Source organism: Copadichromis virginalis, linkage group LG23, assembly GCF_057382275.1.
Source record: "Copadichromis virginalis isolate Kocher_CV1m ecotype Utaka linkage group LG23, C_Virginalis_male_GT1.1, whole genome shotgun sequence".
Lineage (NCBI taxonomy): Eukaryota > Metazoa > Chordata > Actinopteri > Cichliformes > Cichlidae > Copadichromis > Copadichromis virginalis.
Genome location: NC_140639.1, coordinates 24,775,877 through 24,800,335, shown reverse-complemented (window position 1 = coordinate 24,800,335; position 24,459 = coordinate 24,775,877). Strand labels below are relative to the sequence as shown.

The 24,459-nt window shown below is 42.5% G+C and overlaps 2 protein-coding genes across 5 annotated transcripts in view; both read right to left on the bottom strand.

Annotated features, from left to right (window-relative positions):
* Positions 1 to 3,489: 3,489 nt before the first annotated feature.
* On the bottom strand, positions 3,490 to 21,517 carry LOC146680951 (SLAIN motif-containing protein 1-like). 3 transcript variants are annotated; one of them, XM_085448661.1, is made up of 10 exons: positions 20,937 to 21,517; positions 19,307 to 19,449; positions 10,712 to 10,855; positions 10,437 to 10,556; positions 7,587 to 7,736; positions 6,786 to 7,169; positions 6,093 to 6,104; positions 5,459 to 5,608; positions 5,018 to 5,339; positions 3,490 to 4,621 (listed from the first exon to the last, which is right to left on the bottom strand). In XM_085448661.1, the coding sequence occupies exons 1-10, from the start codon at positions 21,335 to 21,337 to the stop codon at positions 4,546 to 4,548; spliced, it is 1,902 nt and encodes a 633-aa protein (XP_085304787.1). In that variant the 5' UTR covers positions 21,338 to 21,517; the 3' UTR covers positions 3,490 to 4,545. The 3 variants fall into 3 exon arrangements, with proteins under 3 accessions (XP_085304787.1, XP_085304789.1, XP_085304788.1); XM_085448663.1 differs by lacking the exon at positions 5,459 to 5,608; XM_085448662.1 differs by lacking the exon at positions 6,093 to 6,104.
* Positions 21,518 to 22,595: 1,078 nt separating this feature from the next.
* Positions 22,596 to 24,459, bottom strand: part of mrps9 (mitochondrial ribosomal protein S9) — a 44,572-nt gene continuing 42,708 nt past the window's right edge. For both annotated transcript variants that reach the window (XM_085448081.1, XM_085448082.1), the window contains exon 11: positions 22,596 to 22,982. In XM_085448081.1, coding sequence (XP_085304207.1) covers positions 22,891 to 22,982 — 92 coding nt within the window. In that variant the 3' untranslated portion in view covers positions 22,596 to 22,890. The remainder of the gene's footprint in view (positions 22,983 to 24,459) is intronic.

The window sequence follows — 24,459 nt, the reverse complement described above, 5'->3', positions numbered from 1 at the left end:
GTTAGAGGAATGCGTGCGGTAATCGAGATTAAGCAAAATGAGGGCGTGTATCAGTAAACATACCCGGAGCAGAAGCACTGCCGCTGTTTTCTAACGTTTCATGGATGTTACTGTTTGACAAGAGCAGGGGTGCCCAATCCCAGTCCTCGAGAGCTACCGTCCTGCAGCTTTTAGACGCATCCTTCTTCTGACACACCTGAATCAACTGAATGGCTTGTTATCAGGCCTTTGCCAAACTTGATGGCATGCTGAAGAGGTAATCAAACCATTTGATTCAGCTGTGTTGGAGTAGGGATGCATCTAAAAGCTGCAGGATAGTAGATCTCGAGGACTGGGATTGGGCACCCCTGGACAAGAGTCTCTGCTGTCCGCGGGAAAAGTGTCAGAGTGAGCGCTCCTCTCTCTGCGTCATCTCTGATGAGACCCAACATGCTGTTACATCATCGGGGTCTGCGCGGCCCTCTGTCGGTAAACTGGGGACTCAACACTTCGGATCATACAGGGAATTCTTTATACTTTGCTATGTACATCTTTAAATAAATCACGTTTTTAAACATACATGTAAATACAGTAAATAAGGCAAACTCTCTTAGGCAGCTTTCTTGTCATGTCTTTAAGTAGTCTTCAGGAATAGTTCTCCAGGCTTCTTGAAGGACATTCAAAGCTCTTCTTTGGGTGTTTCTACCTTTAGATGATTTTCATAATTTTCATACCTCAGCCTTTTCTCTCCGTTTCCCTTCCTTAAGAATGGCTTGTTGACAGCCACTGAGACCATTTCTGATGAGGAACAATAGATGATCAGCTGAAGGTCCAGATGAATCTATCAGGTCCTGTGTCAGATTCTTTACTCTTTCTATAAGGACATGACTTGTGTTCTTTTTTGTATTTTTCATAGATTCAAAGAAATTGGAACAAATGATGTGTTTTTGTTACAGGCTGCTTAAAAAAGTGCCTAAAGATGTGTAGAAACAACACTGGCTCATCCCGTGACTTAGGAGCCTTTTTATGCTTGAGTGATAAGTGGCATAACAAAAACGACTGAAAATGAGTGAAAAAGCAGCAAATGCACAAATAAACACAGTACAAGATCTTCAGAAAGCTGGAGAACTACTGCTCAAGAGCACTTTGAAAACTGACCAGAAAGTTGAACTCCTTGAAAGCAAAATATAAAGAAATGAGGGGCGGCTGATGAAATCAAAAGTTGAATTCAAATATAAGTGAAAATCTGAACCTGTGAAAACCTGGGTGATGAATTTCCATGACTTTCTTGAAATATCATCAACAGTTCAATAATTTCTGTATTTCTCTTGTTATATTTGGGTCGTTTTTTTTTTTTGCTTTTTTGCTTTTTAAATAAATTAAAGGCTGTTGCCTGTTTTTAATTCATGTGTTTGCTGTGTTCCTTAGTGTTGGTAAGTCCTTCAACTGGGTGTAAGATCATAAAAATTATTATAGGAGTGAACCCACTGTCAGTATCACCCTGCACTGTAGTGGTCTTGATTCATTACTCCATGGCATCAGCCTCAGAAATCTGATGAGAAGCTCTCTCTGAAAGCTTGTCAGACTTTTCCTCAGAATGATGGGTTTCAAAAATGTAGGAGACACCTCAAAAATTCTAAACTTGTTAGATCCTTCCATCCAAAGTGAGACTTTTAAATAAACCCAGAGGTTAAGAGTTATTTTGCTGTCATACCTTCAATTTTTTTTCTTTCAAAGTTTTAGACTCTCTGAATCTTTGAGAAAACCCGAACCTTCTAAAAACATTGGGCGCTTTTTTAATGCTCTCCTTTGGGGTTTATGGTCAGCGCTGAAGTGTTTCAGGATCTTTATGGACTGGGTTTAGTGTATTTCTTTGAAAAAAAAAGTCAGTGAACACAGGTGATCCTTTTAAATCATATCAAAATACAGAGAATTATTTAAGTAATTGTTCTGGTGACTTCTGTTGATCACACTGCTGCCCTGTTACAAGATAACTGCCCTCTAGTGGTCACTATCAGGAACTACAACTCTGCATGTACATGATCATTTAAAAAACTTCAGGCTTTATATGCAAATACTGACATCAACAGTGAAACTGGGTGGAGCCTATCGCTGCTGACCCAAAGTCTGACTAATTAATGATAATTCTACAAGCTGTAACGGACGTACTCTCTCTGGTTATTTTATTAGGTACACCTACTACTGTGTGTGTGTTTAAGTGATGCTCAGCTCAGTCCAAAGAAAATGTCCTCTAGATCATTACACCACCAGCAGCTTGAAGCAGTCTGGCCATTATCTGACATCAACAGGGATCTGCTGCTCACTGGACATTTTCTCTTTTTCAGACCAGTCTCTTCAAACTCTAGAGACAGCAGATCCAGCAGATCTTCACGCAGACAAACAACCATGTCACATTCAAAGTCACTAAAACGAGAAAACAGTCAGGTGTCACAATAAGATGCCCCACAAATTATTTACTGACACAAAATCCACCACAAGACAGAGGAGAACACCACAGGGATAAACCCTGCAGGCCTGACAGCAGGTGTATCACTGCTCCTGTTTTCCACCTGGACAGTGTTTACATTGCAATCTGCCTTTGTGACAGTCATTAGCACCCTCACTAACACACAAAACAACGACTACATAACACACTAAATGTCACAAATCTCTCATCTCTCGCTCTCTCTACCTTTCTCTCCAATTCGCTCGCTCCGTCTCGCTGCTGTCACTCTCAAACCTTCCCCTCTTCCTAAACAACCAAATCCCACATGCTGCCTTTTTTTTTTCCTCTTCAAAGTTGGTTGACAGGGTACATTTTTCCACCAACAGGAAAGAGTTGGCTTTTTTTTGTCTTTACAGTTTTCGGACTGTCCTTAGAAAATGCTTTCTTCTTCTTTTTTCATTTCTTCTTTCTAGTATATAGAAAAAGGCATCGCTTATATATATTTTTTCATATCTCTGGATTTAGTGGCCTTTAATGAAAATTTCAAAACTGGTGTATACTTTGAAGTCCAAACTTTCAACACGAGCTGAAATAGAGACTCAGCGTGGCTGCAGCTTGTTTTTATGTCAGCTTAAATCAGTCATGTGATTTGGAGGTGCGCACACAGAGGGTTAATAACACTCACCTTCATTCCATTTCCAGACTGTAACAACCAAGCACCTGTGTGAAATCTTAAATGCCCATTGTGCTCTGGCACAATCATAGGCATCGGTTGCTACTGAAAACAAGAAATAACACCATGAGCTGAACCTGTTAATGGTGGTGGTGTGAAGCAGTGGGCAGCCACCAATGCAGCGCCCGGGGAGCAGTGTGTAGGGACGGTACCTTACTCAGGGGGTACCTCAATGTAGCCGTTCAGTGGAGTCAAACCCCCGCCGGGGCCATTAAAATATTATACCACTAGGTGGCAGCGTTGACCATTTCCACAATTTAAGTGATGCTGAAGAAGTCTGCTCCACTTTGTTACAGTGTTTCACTCATGCAAACATAAAAACAGCTTTAATTTAGAATATTTTATTAAAATGCTCACTCATTCGGTCTATCACAGTAACAAAAGTGTCAGGGTTTTGTGAAATGTGCCGTGGTCAAATATTACAAACAGACGGTGCTACATTAGGCTGCGTGTTAACTGTGAAACATCCCCAGAACGTTTTACTAACAGCCGTTTACTCACTTTAAATCCATAAAATCAAATACAGATATATTAAAAAAAGAAGTGCAAGTGTTAGTAAACAGAACAAAAAAGAAACAAAGTTGAGAGATTTTATACAAAAGTGCAACAAGAACCGTTTCCTCTTATTGGTCAGACAGTTTTAAAGTGTTAATATGCACAAAACTTGTGTAAACATTCAGATATTTTGGTCAAGCGTCACGTTTAAAATCAAATATCGGATCAATTAATATATATGTATGCACACTTAATAGTTAGATTTGTACACGAATACGTCATTTATTACGTTTATTGTAAAAACTGGAGTAATTGTACCCAAATGCACAGGGACTGATTAAACTTTAGCAGCATTGTGGGCGCTCGTTGCCACAGGGAAAAATCTCCTGATTAGTCAAAATTATTTATTTATTCAAAATAAATGTGATATAAACAAACACACACAGCATCACGAGGCTCATTAAAAAAACCAAACAAACTGGCAGCCCTCTTCAGCGGGTTAGTATTACTGGTACCCATCAGCCAGCGGTTTATTGCACAAGAGCAGCAGGGAACAGCGCCCCCTTGGCACAGACCACACTCGTCGATTGTGAAGCAGTCAGTGAATTCAAGGGCTGACGTGCAAACGCAGATTAAGAAAACCCGACTTCCCCGAAGAAATTCTGCATAGACTCTGAGAGATCGGTTCACAAAGACCCTCGGCCGACCTTTCTATGCAGGATCTCAGATTTAAGGTCATCAACAGTCACTTTTTTTGGTCAGAAACCTTTCAGCATCTCCACGGGCAAAAAACAAAAAAACAAAAAAAAACCCTTGATGCTGAAGCGCAGCGAGTCGCCCCAACCAGCGGGGTGTTGCTGCCACTACTGCGCCGCCGCAAACGTCACGTCCATCAGTAGCAGCCGTCTCGCCAGGTGCTGTCGCGGAGGGCACTGAAGGTGGACAAGCTCTTTGGAGGAGTCAGTAAACTGAGGGAACAGGAGGACGACTAAAGTCAGAGGACAGACAAAGACATGATGTTCCACAACAGGTAAATCTAACAGACATTCGCTGGAGCCACATGTCTCAGGAACCCCACCAGTGCGGTGTGGATGACGAGTAACACTCGGTGCTTTGCCTCATTTCAAACTTTTAGTGTGAGTCCAAATGAATCTAATACCATGTGCTCCAGGGAGAGTGCAGCAACATCAGTGTTTGATGAGAGTTGTTGCTTCAAATGAACAAATTACACAGTACTCTTTATTTTTAAAAAGTAATCCATTATTTTACACATTTACTGACTATAGTCCAATGAGGTAGGTTTGTGTTACTTCAGATTGTGCAAGCAAACACACACACACACACACCTTCTTTTTAAAGTTTACCTTCGTGCTGGTTGGGCCACCTTGCTGCGGGGGGTGGAGCTTGTGGTACCAACAAAGGAGGCAGGGCGGGGCAGGCTGCTGCGTGCAGTGTTTGAGGTGGTGGGTGTCCCTGCAGGTTTACTAAGCAAAGGGATCCCGCTGTTGGCCCCACCCCCCCCACTGCTGTTCAGATTAAGAGACTGGAGACTGATGGAGGTGGGCATGGAGGCGGAGCCCTTGATAGTGGGACTGACGTAGGCAGTGGCCTTCAGAGGTGGCCGTGACAATGAGGTGAAGTTCCCGACACTCTGGACTCTGTTTTGGAGTTGGCCTGGAGAGGGGACTGAAGACGAGAGGAGACAAACTGAAGTTAGTAAACTTACTTGGCTGGCGGCGCCTTCAAGGCGAATGAATTTTTGGGTGAGCTGTCCCTTTAATTAGAGAAGACAAGCAGCGTCTTACTGGAGGACTGCAGTCGAGCCAGTCCGCTGGACGAATCAAAGCTCTGGCTGTTACGAAGCAAAGAAGGGGAAGCACTGGGATTGGCTGGTATGGGCACACTGGGCATGCTGGGAGCTCTGACAAGGTTAGGCATGCTTCTCCGCAGCTTATCTAACACAGACAAAAACAGCCAACAGATTTAAGGCGTCCAGAGCTGCGCCAGGCCAGATTAATAAAGTTATCTGCAGAGTCTGCAAACAGAGAAGCTTCCAAACAAAAACACAGAGACAAATAGAAACCTTCAGATGCTGAACTATTTTTAAAGATGCCTCAAAGCAGCCTCTGATCTTCTTTATACTGCTAACAGTTTCCAGCCCCCCACAGTCAGATATACACTCCTAACTTGTAATCCCATCAAACTCTCGGAGTCTCCGCCTCAAAATGGAAACACATGCCAGCCCGAGAGCTTTAAGAGCAGTTGTACAAGAGGATTAGAAAGAGTTTATGAAGCAGGTAGAGCATCAGCGAGGTCAGGACCGAGACACCGTCACAGTGTTAAAGGGGCGAGGTTCACAATTAGAAGAAAAAAATACTCAAATTAATGTTCAGAGATGATGTATGAGGTTAGATATACTGAACCATGTTATTGACTTACTCTCATATTCGGCTGGAGGCCATGATGAAGTTTTCCCCCCAAAACAACATGTCCAACGTCATACACGTACACAGCAATACACACAAATATCACACGCACAAAACATAAACACAGAGATAATTTATATTAGTACTCTTCAAAGCATTAATAGGTGCTGATTCTATCAAAAGATCATCAGTAGTTTTAATCCATGTCTGCTGATGGATGGAAATACCTTCTAGTGCCAGATTCTTAAAATCAGGCTTTGGTTCATCCTCATTAAAGGACTACACTCTGAGATTAAAGGTACAGTCATGCTTTCAGCTTATTTAATAGACAAAAGAAAAGAAAAGAAAAGAGGTGATATACTCATAAATTTGGAGTAGCGTGTGTGTGTGTGAGAGAGAGAGAGATTTGTACATGTATATTCTCATAGACATTCATTTTTGATATTGTTATAAGCTAATGTTAGGCTCGAGTGTCCTTAAAAGTCACTTACAATTTGATTACATTCTCACAACGTATTAGAGTTTAAGTGTCTGAGATCAAAAGTGTTAGATCCACTTTCATGAAAGTTTCACTAACACCAGCTATTCTTCTGGTCTCTCAGGAAGCAGAAGACCAGAAGAATGAGCTGAAAGGGAATCTGTTCCTTGATAATTCCGCACAACAGCCTTGTTTCTTTATTTAGATCGAGTTTCCCCCTTTCCTCACCTGAACCTGGTCTGAAGCACTGTTGCTCGGCTGCGCAGGTGCTGCCCACTCCCAGCCCCAGCCCAAGACCCTGAGACTGGGCTTGGAGCGCAGGTTGAACGGCGAACCCAGCGGAAGGGTACGGGGGGGTGGAGGGGGTGGAAGGAGGGGTGCACAGGGAACTGGTGCTTCTTCGCCAGTCTCGGATGCTGGAGAAAGTGTGGGAGTGGGGCAGGCGGGTGAGGCGTGGCTGTGGTGGCGGCAGGAGACCGTAGTCTTCGTCGTCCTCCTCGTCTTCCTCCTCCAGGTCGGGACCGGCGCTGAGCTGGCTGAGCTGGAAGGTCAAGCTCTGGCTGCGGCGGTTGGCCAGGACGGATGAGGTGCTGGCGAGGTCCTGCCTTAGACCTGGGGGAGCGAAATATGAGGACCAGCGTGCAAAACACCCACCACACACGCACACGCACACACACAGTCATCACCTCCTGGGGTTAATGAAGCTGAAGTAGCGATGGGCTCTGAGATCTGGTGCCATATGTTAAATTATTAGGAGGGGGGGGGGACAGTAGGGATAGACAGACGGACAGCAGGAGAAGTGAGTTGGCTCAAATGACACAGATAACCATAAAAAAGTGACCAAACAGCCAGAATGATTTCTACTGTCCTGAAATCATTTCAGAAACATCTCTCTCTGTATAAAGATTCAGATTTATAGTGCATTTTAAGCACTCTGGCAGGCGGAGCAAACAACTAACCAACAGTCTACAACTCAAATCAAAAATCAGGAAGTGCAGTCAGGGTGCAGACGGAGGTCCTGCTACTTACTCTCCTCCTGCAGCCGGGCCATAACCTGGACATCAGTGAGGTCCTGCAGCTTGTATCCCAGAGCAATGGAGTCATCCTCTGCCTCAGATGCTCCCAGGTCGCTGTCCATGGACGACTGCGGGCTGAGGGTGGAGCGCCGCAGGCTGCGACCTTCAAGTAAAAACAAGACCCAAGAAGTCAGACTTTCCTCTCCGATGTCTCACTTCATGCTGCACAGTTAAACAAATGAGGCAGGACTGCTCCGATGAGAGAAGTACCCTTCACTCTTCAGAGCGTCCTCCACATAAAGATGAGGGGTCCGGACTAATGGAGGGCGATGCTCGGCTCACAGAATTAGAGCCCATTAGGCAGCAGTGAGGCAGAAATATTAAGCCCGAGGTTACAAAAACCTCTTCACAGTTAACGATCTGCCTGATATCTGCTCCCTGCGACTGCTCTATAAAGTAATCCCTTCCATCAGTGCCATTATTCTAATTACTTTAGTCTTATTTGACTCACACAGGCCAGGATTTCTGCACCTTTACGAGCTTCTTTAACGCGGGCCGTCTCTGAATCTTTGAAATTAACTCCTACCAATCAAGAAAGGAACATTAAAAATGTCTGTGGTTTGTGCTGAGTGACACAGGTTTCTCTGGATAGACAAGTGAGACTTTTGAGATCAGCACAAATGACATTTCCTTCACTTCCACTTTGGGCACAAGCTCAGGTAGGTCAACGGTCAGCTTCTTCAGGTAAAACAAATCCCATAATAGGTTTTTGTTCCCTCCTTCAGGTCGATGAGTTTGTCATATTTTCTTGTGTGAAGTAATTTGTAACATGCCTTCAGGGAAGCACTCTATAAATAAAGCCTCATTAAAACTATCGCAGTGAAGTTTTAGAATATTGTTGCTGTGCAGTTTAGATCAGAGGTGCTTTTAATAAAAGGCCAGGGCTAAGTGGTTGTTCCTTCAGTGGGTAGAGTACACACCAAACGGGCTGCACCACCTACAGGAGCTGTTTGGTCATAGAAATGAGGCCATGAAGCTCCTGTCACACAGCTTTAGTGCTGATGTTAATGCCAGAGGAGGTTTGGAGCTCCGCGGTTACAAGTCAGCAATCAGTTCCCCGATCTGCAACTTTATGTGGTTCTGCTGTGGTTTCTAAAAGCTTCCTCTTAGCAATACCAAAACTTACAGCTGATGGTGGAATTTCTCCATGAAACTGTACAATGAGGAGAACACACCTGTTGAGAATAAGACACATTTCTGTTCTAAGGCCTTTAAAATTATTTTTCAGACTCATCTACTCTTAAACAGTCGTTCACACCGATCACAAAATTTCGTAGGAGGAATTTTTTGGCATTCATTTTTTGAATCAATCTCGATTTTTGAGACTTTTCACATGCGAATAAACAGATATGATCAATCGGATCACTGCATTTGTGGTCGTAGCTCCAAAACGTGCACCGGTACCAACTACACAATGAGATGGAAACAGCAGACGTTGCTCCGGGGTTAATCGGCTCTCTCAAATCGTTTCCCCAACATCTAGACCCAACTCTCCCAACAACAGTTCAAAATGCCTCACTGACATCCTGAAATAAGTACTAAAGCAGCTGTGATACAACTTCAGCTCCCGGATCAAACCATTAAAGCGTCCCTGCTGTCGCCTGCTCATGAGAACCGGATGAACCCACAATCTCAGTTTCTTCCTTTTCTTGTTTAGAAACATCAGGACCAGCTCAATCTCACTTCACCATGACTCATGCAATGCAGAGCTTTTGGTGCATTTAAACGTTATGAGACACTTGCATATGAAAAATTGGGAATTTCGCATCGTTTTTCTAAATGCTTTCAGTGTGTAAAAGCCTTCACACATTCTTGGAGCCGTTTTAGATTTATAGTGTACATATTATGTATTAATACAATCTGTGCTACTCTCTTACACATCAGTCTTTTCATTTCCCTTGTTTTCACTGTTTATGTAAAACTGCTGCAGTCTCACAATACAAGTTCTCACTACGCAACTGTGGCACTTTATCCATCTTGATTATTTGTTGTTGACTATTTTTATTCCTTATCCTGCTGCTGTAATATTAATAATTTCCCTTGTGGGACCAATAAAGCATCTAACTATCACATTTAGTGCTTCAGCTGCCATAGTGTGTTTAACCTTTTCATATTTTTCCAGTATTGTAGCTTTATCCAAGCTTTCATCGGTAAGACGCTGCCAATCGTGCCTCTTTCTTGAAAGCGTGCTTATAGATAAATGAACAAACCCTGGGTTGACTGAGCCCAGCACAGAGCCCATTTGACAGCCCCGAACACATTGGTGGCACAGAGGAGGGCAGGGAGGTTCCCGTTTAGGAGAGCACGAGAAAAAGGCTCATTAAAGCCAGTGTCATGGAAATAAGCTTTGGGCAAACACCCACCACCACTACTTAGACCCCCCAGCAGTTATTTCTGAGCTACATTGCTCAGGATGTGAGCTCGCTCCCTTCAGGGCTGAGCAGTTTTATTCCCTGCCGCTTCGCCCTCTCCTGTGTCTGGAACGTCGTTTTTTCCATTGCTAATAATGCACTTGAATCCACTTTGCCTTCAAACAGGATTCATGTGCAGCAGTGAAATGTAGTCTTATAACGAGCAACAAGCAGGGCAGAGGAAAAAAAAAAAAGGCTGCGATGAAAATATATTCTTCAATTTCAACTTCCTACAGGAGGGAATGTTTGGAATAATGTATAAAAAGCTTGAGCATGACCCAGTTTTTTCCTCCCCCGGCACATTCGTATTCTGGTTACAATACGTATTAAATTTTTAATGTTTGTAAGGAATCAACATGTTCTTTTAAGAAGAGCAGCAAAGGAAGGCTTACTTCGGGTGAGCGGGTGAGGGAGGAAGGTGGGAGTCCTCTCAGCTACGGGGGAGAGCTCCTTCCCGATGGGACTGAGAGTCCGATGGAGGAGAGGGTGGAGCGGGGAGGAGAGGGAAGGAACTGAGGCACAGAGGGAGGGGAAGCCAGTTTTGGGAGAAAAAGATGTGACAGACAGCTGATTCATGAGTGAAAGTTGCACTGATGTTCAAATCTGGACAGTACTCGAGGAAATTTAAGTCCCAGGCCAGCTTTGAAAAAAGATAAAACATTGGTACCGTGTCTTTCAGACGGCTGAGGAGTGGAGCAGGGCTTGGTTGGAGGGGAAGCACTGATAGGAGACACTCCAGCAACTCGACTCAGAGGAGGACCGGGAGAGGAGGAAGGAGAGGGGCTGGACAGGGAGCTACGCCACCTGGAGACTGAAGGAGGGAGAAAACAAGCACAGAGTTAGCATATGTTTAATACAAACTGTTACGTTTCCCTGTCAGACATGACACACCAACTAAAAGCTGTGGGCGGATAAAGAAACAAAAGAAAGTCCCACCCACACACACACACACACACACCCACACACACACACACAGGACAGTGTGTTTATAAGATTTCTGCTCTTTTCAGCATAATTATTGGAATTTGTGAATATTCAGGAGTGCACAACAGAGCAAGTGTGCTTATCTAGAAGTCTAAGGGGAAAGTGGCCCAACTGCTCACTTTATTTACTTAGTAAATTTACATTTATAGTCTTAAACATTGGTTTCAAGTCTAATTTAATACAAGATCAGGTTTACTTTATAAATGTTAGTCCAATATAGAGAAATTAATGATAAAAAGCAGAGTATTTAGTAGTGGATACTCTGGTAATAATGACTTAAGGAGTGACTACCTCTTGATAAACAAGCCACCTCCATGTGAGTACATCGACCCATCTAACAAAAACTACCCCCCCCCCCCACCCCAAAAAGAAAAAAATTTATATTTTTTATTTATTATACTTTTATATAAACTATGGTTTCACATTAAGTGTGCATTATCCCAAAGGATGAAGTAGTTTTTAGTACATGCACCATTCATGCTTTCAGTGCAGGGGTGTCAAGTCAAACATCTGGTCCAGGGGACAGAACTGGGCCACCAAACTGACCCAGTGGACAGCTTTAGAAAATGTGACACTTGGAAAGTAGAAGGATACTTGCACAAAATATTGTACTTGTCAAAAGCACAATATGTCAAAAGACTTCACCCAAGGAATGGCATACCACACCAAAGTAGGTAGAAATGTAGGCGTTCTTTACCATTAGTATTCCAACACCCAACTTTGGAGACAAAGTTAGAGAGGCAAGGCTGGAATTTATTGGACAAAGGGTGTTAAATATGGAAGAAGGGAAAGAGTTTTCATGCTATGAGGGAAACAACTGGCAGGTAGACATGTTTATCGATGAGGCAATGCTGTAACTTCATTGGTCCAGCGCACATAAAATCAAATTGGGCTGGATGGTGCCCACAATGTAAAATTAGTCTGACACCACTGATCAGTGGAAGTTACTGAGCTGACAAACTCATTTATTTAAATAAAAACATTCCCATATTACATGAATGATGGGAAGATCAAACATGTTGCTAGACTGTTCAGGACCATGTAGCAAAGGCCAATACTGAGAATATGCAGCAGCTTGTTAGAATTAATACACATTAACATTTGATTTCACTCACTTCCGTCGATAGTTCATATTTTGGTTCTGTCTCTATATAAAAGTGAAGTTCCATCATACAGCTCCAACTGCCCAATAATATTTTAGTAAAAATCTTTTGGAGAATCTCTTTGACTAATTTCAGATAAACACATTTGCTTTTATTTGCAGTGCAAATTTTACATCAATCTTGTATAAAATGAAAAAGATTTCCTAACATACAAAAACATTTTTATTTTGAACAGATCATATTTCATTAATATAGGGATATACACATCCGTTATTTGGAACAGATATCTGAACTTTTCTGCCAATAAGTGCTGATTTAATCATTTTTGCCAGTGTTAGCTGCCGTAAGCCTCTTTTAGCCGGCGTTAACCTCCGTTAGCGAAACCTTGAGGGTAGCTCTAGCATTGTTAGACTTACCACACATCTGTCAGACTATGATGTGAGAATGAAGTCAGACTCTTTGTCAGATAAAAAGTTTTCAGGTCACTTGACCTTATCATTAGCTGGTGACTCTTTGAGACACTTTTTCGCTGCTTTTGCAAATAAGGAACCCTTCTCAGATGACAGTACTTTATCATATCTCAACTCTGAAGCTGCAGAAATGAATTAAAATTTGTCTATGACTTCTCTTCTCGTATGTGACCGGTCTCTAGCTACATACATAAAACAAGACTGAACAGTGTGTTCAAGGTGGCGGGCCAATATGACAAACCTGCACCTACGTATTTTTAACAGATTAATTCTAAGTTTGAGAACACAGTTTGTCGGAATACATAATTATGCACTTATAAATATATATTTATGAGCATAATATTATTGTTTTTCTGTTAAAAACGACTGACTGTAACATTTTAAGCTCAGAGTCGGGTAGACGTAGAAACTAGAAGGACATCACTGAGAAGCTTTTATTTCACTTACAGTAACGACTTGTTGCCAACTCGATTAATGTCCTTTTACTCCACCTGTGCCTCGATAGCGCTACATCAATGAGTGCAGGAGTGGGAATAAAGGACAAACTAGAGTGTAAATGAGCCGTAGTCCTCATTTCCTCACAATGAATTGGTACTTCACACCAGCAAGCATCCAAAATGAAACATGTTAACATTTTTGGGTGTAATGTCTCTTTAAATGCCATCAGTGAATATTCTATGGGACTTAAAAAAAAGGGAAAAAAAAATCACCATCAGTTCGACTCTTTTGTTCTTTACAGCTCAAAATCAGAGATAAAAAGACAATAACCACACAAAGCCAGACATCACAGACGTCTTTGTGCACGAGGGCAGCGCCGTGCAGCCGCTACCTCACCAGCGGTGTCTGTCACCGACTGCTCTATTCAGCAGCTCAGCGCCGAGGACAAAGCAGGATTCAACACAACAGAGACGCTCACACAATGCAGCTGTACCTGGTGCTGTGCGCCTCTCACACAAATACTATTCATAGAAAGAAGAAACATGACAGCTTTGAGACACACACACACACACACACACACACACACACACACTTTTGGAATCAGAGGTGAATAAAAGAAAATACTGCTTGTATTATTTAAAAGGTGTGCGAGTAAGGCTGGTGTCCGCACAGAGATGCGAGGGAAATCTTTCTCTCCTTTACCTGTCAATGTGAATATAAAAGCATTTAGCTACGAACCTTTCATGTACACCGTTGCTATGGCAACAGCTCTTCATTTCATCACGGCAAACCTCGGGTGGGGGAGAGAGAGCTAGTGGGCCAAGTTGGTGGGAGGATTCCTCTGCAGAGGATGGTTAGTGTGTCGAGTGGAGGTTTAACTGCTTCTGATGCAACAAGGTGCACAGCCGAGGCAACTTCAGAGGATGCAGCCGAGTCAGGGAGTCGAACTCTGTGACCCAAATACTGAGACTGCAACGGAGGCTAGTTTAAAGCACATGGAAGGTTAGCATGTGATCAGCAATGCAGAGGTGACACTCCAGCACAGTGATCACAGCAGCTGCAATATTCCTTAAGATTTGTTTGTCAGCACTCGCACTCAGCCCATCTAAAACAAGCCTGAGTTACCGTAGAAATGTGTCTAACTGGCAACATGGCTCTCAGGAAGTAACTTGCTACAAACCAAGTGTGGCCGAAAAGATATGCTGTAATGAAATTCACAAGTATCGAGTTCTGGCTGCTACACCAAGACTTGAACAGAGTAGCTTTGCATGAGTCACAGTTCAAAATAATCCTCATTTTATCTGATTCTAGGCCTTCAGATCATCCTCTCTGAAACAAGACAAGAGGTTAGCTCTTCCTCGCACAAGATTAAAAGCAGGTGGCTTCTGTGCCTGAGATGACCAATTCATGATGTTTCCTACTGATGTCATCATAAAGATGAGGAAAATGAAGAAAATCTAACAGAGGGAGGGGCTATTTGATCTTGATTAAACCACAATTTGTTCTGTTAGATGCTCAGAATAACCCAAAGTTCAAAGTGACATCTGGTTTCCGACCGGTTGTATTCCTGTATCAAAGCCACGCTGCCGAGCACCATGTCATTTTACAGTTAAATTGTCATCCTGCAGCAACTACGTCACTATTTGTGGAGGACTTCCTGTTTCAGATTTGTGAGTTGGGCTGGTCTCTGAATTCAAGTCGTGAATGTGAATTTCCATGCATTCAGATTTGTAACTTTTGCCAGTTTAGTGCAATTAATCACTGTATAGCAACAATGAGGTCAAGTTGTCATGCAGTTCCCAACCCTTATCGACCTCTTGTTGTTGTTTTATGGCCGTCTTGACACACCAATGTTGCTTTGAAGACGGCAGCTGACTACGAGTGGTTTCAGACATGGTCCCCGTCTTCAAAATGACCATTTCAAAAGGCAACACGATCACAAGTTCAGTGCAGTAGCACAGTAGCAACAACTTTGTCTCCCACGACCGGTTTCCTTTGTGTGACTGTAGCATCAGGATATGTCAGACTTTGAATGTGAAGTCGTAGCTTACTTGATTGTGCGTTATAGTCATATCAAACATGGCCACCTAGAGACTGGCACCATAAATTCAGCAGGAAAAGTGCTTAGCAACCAGACAGCTGGGCCCTCTTTTGCAACCATGTGTTGATCCTGGCTGGTCACTAGAAAGAAAACAGATTCAAGGCACTTTTCAATAGCACCAAACATGAGCACCAATTATTTGCCTTGGCAAACCTAAACTTTGACTTAATGATGGCATGATACCATTAGAGACTTGCTGAAACTGCATAAGGAGGCGGGGGATGCTTTTGCACAAAGAACAGGCATACATGCAGGCTTTAAATCTTGCCTCCTTTCTTTATTAATTGATTTAATCAAAAACATTACTGTCACAGTGAATTTTTGGATTGCGTTGGTGAATCTCCACTCTGCGCATCTAACAAGATTAAATTCAATGTTGCTCTTTCTGCAAGCTTTGCGGTTACAGTGTGAAGATTAGCCTTTCTACACCAACAGCCGGCCCTTGATGGAAGCAAAATTGCAGTGTAAGTGAAGTATTTCTTTGACTTTAACTCTGCACATAATTACTTGATTTCTAAGTATGTGGAGGCTGAGCGGGATCGTATGCAGACGAGCGCGCCCACGCAGGTGAGTGGAGCTCCATCTCGCCTCATTAAAGGCTGCGGGCGTTAAGCTGCCTGTTCAGCTGAGGCCGTGGGAGCTGTCGCCTCCACTCACACTTCACAAGCAGCCCCATCTTGCGCACACACACACACACACACACACACAAAACTACAAAGAGACCCATCGATTTGATGAGGACTCTGATAAGCACACGGACATCAGGACTGATGATCCTGATCTGCTTTTTCCAGGTCACCTGTCGATAAACTCCAAACACGAAATCCATTTTTACAGACCCATGAGGTAACCATGACAACACTAAGCCAAGCGGCGGCCTCACCACTGCCATCGATCCACTGGTCTGCTCCTTGCTTTAACCTGCTGGTATATTTACACCAACTTCCTGTTTTACTTGCTCAGATCTTTTCCGGTTGCTCAGTATCGCTAAGCGACGGCTGTAATTATGACAGACACGCAGGTCAGCTGACCTGGGCCTGATCTGCCTAAGAAGTGCCGACGGACTGCTGAGCCCTGCAGTGCATGGATGAAGGTGAGCCGACCTCAGACTGATCACCGTGACCACAGAGTACTTAGGAAGCATTACTGAGGTGACTGCTTATCTTACTGGCTTTAAAAAGTGGATCATTTAAAAAGAGCGCTAGTGACTGTGCTGCCAGCTGTTTCCATTCATCTCCAGACCTGCTGAGATTTCACCTCTCACAGGAAATGTCTCCTGCTTCTTAAGCTGATTAAACAAATGCAGTGTCACGTTACACTTGTGCTCTAGCACATTACTGCTGCGTCTTTGCATATCAGTCCAAACACCTCCCGTCTGACCATCACAGGTTTATCTGAACAACTTTGAGGGGTGAGATACATTTTTTAAACAGGATTTAGGTAAAAATGTCATGCCCCTGCCTTCATATTGGTAAAAAAAGGGGATCACCATGATAAATTCTGGAAAACACTTTAGTGCACCAACCTTCGTTTCTTTATATATTGCTTACAAAGAGCCAGACGTTGTCATTTTCTAAAGAGTCACCAGTTCTAGAGGTTTTCTAAAGTGTTTCTTTGGACAATAGCTGCTTTTTCACACATTTTCAGTCCAGTCCTTCAGACAACAACATTTCTTTTCTTGAATCTATGAAAAATATCTGGAACTTCAGTGGATCGTTTGAGACCATTTCTGATGAGACTTCAGTGAACAAACATCTCAGTGCATTCCTATTTTATTGTACTTTTACCTTAGAGTACTTTATTTTTCTATTGTCCCTTATTTTTGTGTTCAATGTAAAGCACTTTTGTCACCTATAGTTGTTTAGTATTTGCTATACAAATAAAGTTGAAATTTCGTTGTCCAAACTCTGTTTCTGCCTTAAATACTGTATTTACATGTTTCAATATAATAACTGCACCCATTTCTTATTTTACTAGCAAGATAAACAAATGAGTGGTAGCTCTTTTCTTGCTAATGGCTCCTCCAAAATAAATGGCACAGAGAAAATAGCTACACAAATATCAACAACTTTTGTGTGGCCGTTAGTTCGACTTTAATGCATGCAATGTTGGACTGAGCAAACTGTTCCGTCCACAAACAGTAAACCACCACTGAGAACACAACTTCTCTCATACACGATCCAAGACATGAAGATCAAGAAACAAGCTGCTCAAGCTGAGTAAGTTGAGAAGCCAAACAAGCAGCTGTCAATCTTGATTTTCAACAGGTAACAAAAGCAGAGATGAACAAGCTCATATTTTCTGCCTGTACTGGTTCATACGGCACAATCACCAAAACAGAGAGTGTGACGTTTTTCCTTCTCCTCCACCCCACGCAGTTTGCTGGCAGCTTTGTGCTAATTTCAAACAGGCAACTAAAACAAAGACCTTCTGTATGCATTTCATTTTAAAGAGATATTGGAGCAGACGAAGTTTGGCGTCATATTGTCAGAGCAATCGCACAGGTGACGTTTTGACATAAAAGGAACCTAATTAATAACCTTCTAAATACAATAGCACAAAATTTCTTGTAACACAACACCGCTCAATACAAACTCAGAAAATGGCCACAAGAGCAGGAAGAACAGTTTCAGCTGGAAAAACTAAAAATTAACATTGTAAAATAATACTAACAACAAAAACAACAAATTAATAAAAATAAATGGAGTGCAATTACACTTTTCTTATGCTGACATGCCGAGGCCCCAGCTGCCCACAGATGTGCTGACGTATCTAAAGTAAAGAGTCTTTACTTATTCATTACTGAATGAATTATTACACATTGCTCAAGTAAATGAGAAGCTGGGCTGTTTTTTTTTTTTTTTTTTTAAGGGAGGGCTTTTCTATTAATTTCTATGTCTGCATTTGTATTCTTAGTACAGCTTTGCATGATTCACAGTATCAAAATAATCCTCTTATCTCATTATGTCCTTAAAGCTAGCTTTCTTCTGGTTGGATGGTTCTCACAAACAGAAGCTTTTGACAGCGAGTGGGTGGGGCTTGTACCTGCTCAGTATTATCATACTGGTGTGAAAAAATAAATGATTCAAATGTGTCTGCATGTCATTTTGAAACTCATGCTCAAACGCTGACACAGTTTTAAGGAATTCATCCACACTGAACAAAAACCAGTGTTGACAAATTAATCTGCTGAACCCAGGGACTCATCTCATCAGTAATACACTATACTGCCAAAAGTATTCACTCATCCATACAAACTATTGAATTCAAGTGTTCCAATCACTTTAGTGGTCACAGGTGTATAAAAATCAAGCAGCTAGCCTGCTTGTACAAGCAAGCTCCATAAAGACACAGAGGAGAGAATTTGGTGTAGAAGAACTTGACTGGCCTGCACAGAGTCCTGACCTCAACTCGACAGAACACCTTTGGGATTAATTCGATTGCAATCTGTGAACCAGGCCTTCATCCGACTGTACTTCTGTTCAAAAATTCCCATAAACGCTCCTGAACCTCAGTTGAAGCTGTTGTGTCTGCAAAGGGCTGACATCATATCAAACCCTAAGAATGGGAGGTCACTTAAGTTCAGATGTGTGTGAAGGCAGATGAGTGAATACTTTTTGCAGTGTAGTGTATTTGTGCTCAACACATTTCTTTCTAACAAGCCAGCAGCTGTGCTGTGTGCAAGATCTGTACGAACTAACACCAACACTTCCTCCTGGCCAGCATTTGTGTTGTGAGAGACAGTAGGGGCGTGTGAGGTAGCGAGCGCTCTTGTTTTTGGCAAGACACTAAAAGCTGTGTACATCAGTTTTAAAATAGCCTGGAGGCGAGCGGCACCCTGCAAACTAATCCGCTGCCTCAGCCTTTGGTTTTAGCGTGCACTGAACAACAGAACTGCGGGGACTTCAAGCTCTGAAATGCTCCCAAGATAAAGATGCATTTTATTAAGAGAAACCGTCTTGAGAAACACCCACAGGCTGAACTCCAAGTTAATGAGGAAGAAACTCCCACTCTTCACTCATCTACTCAGAGAAATATCAGACTTGATCATCTTTCTTGCAGCAGTAGCTACAGCAGTGCTCCCAGCAGCAACTTAATCATGTGGCTTGTGTCCTCAGAGTCGTTTTCTCTACACACAAATTACAAACAAACCAGTTGACTCGCACCTTGCTCTAGCCGGAGGGACAGCGACCTTCTGGCGGCCTCCACCTCCGATTTGGGGCTGTCCAGAGCCTGCCGGCACCACTGCAGCGGTGTGAGGGCGTCGCTCGTGGTCTCCGACCTGCGGTCCTTTGATGACACATATAACCTGGAAAGAGAAGCAAGAGTGAACTAGACTTCTACAACTTCTATGAGCTCTGATAGGAGACTCTGGCCAATCCCAGATCTTTCCAAACATGATCAGGGGAGCAGTTTAAGAGACTACAAAGAGCTGGACAGTGTGTACACTGTGGTGGGGACAAATCTGGGAAAGCCAAACTCAAAGGTCAACAAAGACTTACTCTGTAGTAAGGTGCTTGAATGCTCATTCATTCTGAAAGCCAACTGGAGCTTTACTTATTTAGCCTATAAACCAAGTAGTCCATCCTAATGTTTCAGGGCGTAGAGATGATGTTACTGCCCAACAAACAGTTCAAAACCAAAGAGTGTGTTTGTGTAACTCTGAGAAAAGCGGTAAAAGCTCACATTTGAGATGGCAAAACAAGAAAACACAAATTACTGCCACTGTTTTGCCCAAGTTTGTGCTTGAAAGACATCTAAAACCAGTACTTAACAATGCCCACATGAGAATTTCCTCCTTTTCTGTCATAAGAAGCTGTGGTCAGGCATTTACATACACAGGCCTGTTAACTTGTTACCCATCATGATCGATTACACCTGGTAGTGTGTCTTTGCGACTATTAAAATATATAGACAAATATTACTCTTAATGCCATCTTCCTCTTTTAAAACTTCTCCTGTTTCATGTCAACATCCTCCTCACTACATATCTAGCCTTAATCACGTGCCTATTCTTTTAACTCAACTCTTAGCTGTTGAATACAGATAACCAACTCAATCTGGATAATTCAGTGCTGTGACATACATATATAATCTCTCAGCACACAGTCCCTGACAGATCGCACTCCAGACTCCATCGTTCCTTTTGCGCCACCAACTCGTTTCCTCCTGAGTCAGAGAAATCTGTCTCCCACTCAGTTTGAAGGTGGTGTCAAGCCTTTTTAGAAGCAAGGAAGAGGCTCAAACAGAGTGGATCAGATTATTCTGACAGCCCGGATGCTGCTGCTCTGTGGGCAACATGGAAGAAGCTGAATTATAGATTAAAACCCCGGCTGACATCAGGTGAGAGTGTGACCTGAAGGGGACTGAGTGCACACCCACACATGGAGATCTGTCATATTCATATCTATCTATCTATCTATCTATCGCTACAAGTGAAAAAAATGACCACTTGTATTAGTTAAATGCAGCCCTGGGTCACTTCCTGTTTATGAGTTTGCACAACACCTCACAAGCTGTGACAAAAATCAGCAAAAAATTTCACTTCCTTAATTTGATTTAGTCCTCTCTGCAGCCACTCCACAGCAAAACACAAGAAGTGTTTCCCTGAAGCTTTAAAGGCAAGTGGCAGCACATAAGTAGGGCCTGATTAACTTCAAGGTGTGTGTGGCTTTGTTGGGGCACTGCAGAGGGCTGGAGCAGCTGAAAACAAAGCTTTAAAATCCCACATTTCAGTTAGAAATCACATACTACATGACTGAGCAACATATGGTTGGAAATGCAGTGTGCACTTACCAGGTTTCATCAGACTCCTCTGAGCAGCTCAGGGAATTCAAATCCAGAAGTTCCAGCTCGTCCAGAACCGACGGCTCGGATGCATCCTCCTCCTCCTCCTCCTCGTCGTCCTCCTCCCTCGCAGCAGCAGCCGCTCCATCCCTGCCGCTGTGCGGGTGGAAATAGTCGAAAGGCTCCTCGGGGGCGGAGAACGAGCCCAAGGACGAGTGGCACAGCAGGGTGGGAAGCGGGCTGGGGAGGCAGTATCCGCCGGCGCCGGCTCGGGTGCGCAGCTGCTCGTTCTGCCGCTCCAGTTTGCGCACCAGCTCCTGCAGCTTCTTCACCTCCAGCTCGGCGTTCAGGGTGTTGCTGTTGCAGTCCACCTCCGTCATGATCGCGGGGTTCAGCACGGCCGCCTCCATTGGAGCAAAGAAAAGCACACGAAAAGACCACAATACCAGCCGCCTTCACCTCTACCTCCACCTTAAACCACAAATGGAGGACAGGTAGGGCCAAGCTGCTGCTGCTGCGCCCTCAGACTGCTTTCTGTATTCGGCAGCGGTAGTAATCTGTCTAGTACGCCTGTCTGGACGTTCACCCAATGGGAGACTACATAACTCCCCCCCTCCCTCCGACACATTTACACACGTACCCCTCCCTCTGTTCCTCTCCCGGCACTGATTACAGGTAGATGGTGCACCTGTCAGTCTAAAATGTGGGCTAATGTCCAACACACCTAACCGTAAACATATGACATTTATTTTTTTCATGCTGTAACACATTTCTATATTCTGCTTCACTCAATGCAAACACACTGCCTCAGTTAATATTTACTTATAAGCTTTTAACTAATTAATGATGTTATTTTATAATGAGATGAAGTTATAATTAGCAACAGACGGTCACACATGGCAGGCATTTGTGAAACTTTGGCGACATCTAGTGGTTGAAGTGAGGGATATATCAAATTAAATATATATTATTTCATAACAGAAATAAAACAGAAAAAAAGCCTACGTTCGTCCGGTTCTGCCTTTGACCTTTATCGGCAATATGTCGATAAAGCAATATGTTTTTTCACTCTAGAGACTAAACTATTGATAAACTATCGAATTCGTCAATTTATTTATTAATAAAAAAAACGTTACTTAGTAGAAATCACCACAGTCACCCCAAGCGAATTTGTATTTCACCGTTATTAGCATACACTCCCGAAAACACCCGGATGCTCCGAATCCACGAAGGCAGTGCCCGAGCGTTAGTGTTGCACTGTGGGTAATGTAGGCCATGGATTTTGACAAAATAAAACGTAAAACGCGGAATAAAATCATATCTGGTTCTACTGCAGGTTGTTGGCAGCATATTTTATTTGATTAATTTGATTAGTAGATTTGTTTATATAAAAACTTTTTTTAAACACATCACCACAGTTGACTTGATTCAATCTAAAAAAAATTCTTAGTTTTGCTTCAAAAACTGCACAGTTTGCCGTAAAATCGTTACTCCTGCCTTTAAAAAAAAACAAAAAAAACAAAAATTAGCCTCGAGTCTTTAACATTTACTATAAAATAATCTCACACTATGGTGAACATAGGTACCTAACCTACTACCTAAGAAGGTATTTGAAAAAAAAAAAAAAAAAAGGAAAATTGTTTAAATTGTATTAAAAAAAAAACAAGCCAAAATATCACAACCTTTATTTATATTTTATAGAAAATCTTTAATTTATTAATTGATGTACAGATAAACAGTCCAAACTATGAATTTCTTATAACATGTCTCCATCTGGTGGCTGAAGGAGCTCCCTGCAGCAGGTGCATCATGAAAACCATGTGAGAAAGCATAGCACTTGGCACCAAGAGCTTAAAGAGGACAGAGTGGCATCGCCTCTGGAGAGAAAATAAAGCAGTTTCACTGATGTCAGAAATCAGTTTGAATGTTTCATATCCAAGCTCAGGCGGAACTGATCCGCCCCTCAGCGCTTCTTCCAGGTGAATTTCCGTCGTGCTCCCTCCTGTCCAGGCTTCTTCCTCTCCCTCACTCTTGGGTCGGGGGTCAGCAGACCAGCTGTGGAAAAAAAAAAATGAAAAGAATGAAATATAACTGAACACAGGCGCAGATGAGTAAATTTTTATGTATCTATTAGTTCATTAGTACATGCATGTCATAACACAAGTAGTCCTTATGAGACTGGAGAGTGACATAAATATTTATGGTAGGGAAGATCACGGTAACGTTTAAGTAACAAAAAACACAGCAGCAAACAACCAGCTGTCACGGAGCTTTGTGGTCTCAGGAAAACCAGAGGTGATAAAAACTACACAATAAATTCAAGACTAAATAACTTTACTTTATTATAGTTGGCTAATAAAAAAGGTTAGCTGAGAAAAGAAAAGAAAAAAAAAAAGAAAGAAAACTCTGGAGAAAATACTGTGCTTTGTTCTGTTCTCCGTCAACATGATCCTACACTGCTTCAATAATGAGGTCCGACTCATGACTGATAGTGTTCCACTGTATGTTTTTCTATACAACTCTGATTTTACTGCACTACCAGTGTGTTTGGGATCATTGTCATGCTGAAAAATGTTATCAATCAGATGCTTCCTTGCATGATAGATTCAAAACCTGATGGCACTTTTCTGCGTTATTGTCACAATTACTTAATGTCAGCAGATTAGACATGTGACCCTCCCGTTCCTGGTGACAACGAGCCGGCTAAACAACAACAGCTGATTATAAGCTAACATTATGCTAGTTAATGTTAGGCTCGTGCCTCCTGAAAATCCCAAGTTCCTTGTGACAAACTCTCATACAGTATGAAAATTTATTAACTAAGTGTCTGAATGCAGCAATTCAGTGAAACTTTATTCTCAGTGAAACTAGCATCAGCTAACAGAGGCTAACAACGGCAAAATACAGCTGTGCTTAGTAACAGGAAATTTTCTAGAGTTGCTTTGCTGTCTGAGAACTCTTGCTACAGATGAACGGTGACTTGAGTGACTCGGGGTAACCATCTCTGTTTTTTATTGCTAAGTGTTGATATTATTCAAATATGTTCATTTACAGTTTACAAAATGTGTTTGTTTGTTTTCCCTTTTTACACAAACAGCAGTAGAAACATGCCGACCGGGTGTGGCCTTTATGGGGTACAGTCTAAATTTAATATTGTTGATCTCTCCTTGCTGACTAAAACATGGCAGCTGCCATAGCTAAGGCGGTGCACTTAATTGGGAGGGGTAAAGCCTAGGTTATCCTCAGGTTTGCAAACAGACTGCTGCAGACCCGACGGCCAAGCAGTCATTCCTGTTATGCTGCTTTAAAGTCAGTGTGTAATGTAAATTCTCTATGGAGAAGTCTACACGGTAACAAAAACCAAACAGGACCTTTGCACTAACCATCCGACGACAAACTTTACGTGACTGGGACCCAAGTAGACCCCCAGACTTCCCGAATCCATGCTTAGGAAAACAGAACCCAGTAAAGGTAATATGTAATCTACTGACAGAGATTTTAGACCCTCTACCTTAAAGAACATGCTTTTCAG

What these genes read in the sequence shown, in the direction of transcription:
- LOC146680951 (XM_085448661.1), bottom strand. Translation starts at nt 21,337, where the DNA reads ATGGAGGCGGCCGTGCTGAACCCCGCGATCATGACGGAGGTGGACTGC. An exon ending in CCCTCACCCGCTCACCCGAA is followed by an intron (nt 7,737 to 10,436) that starts GTAAGCCTTCCT and finishes TTTTACTTGAAG; the next exon opens with GTCGCAGCCTGCGGCGCTCC. An exon ending in GGCCCGGCTGCAGGAGGAGA is followed by an intron (nt 7,170 to 7,586) that starts GTAAGTAGCAGG and finishes TCGCTCCCCCAG; the next exon opens with GTCTAAGGCAGGACCTCGCC.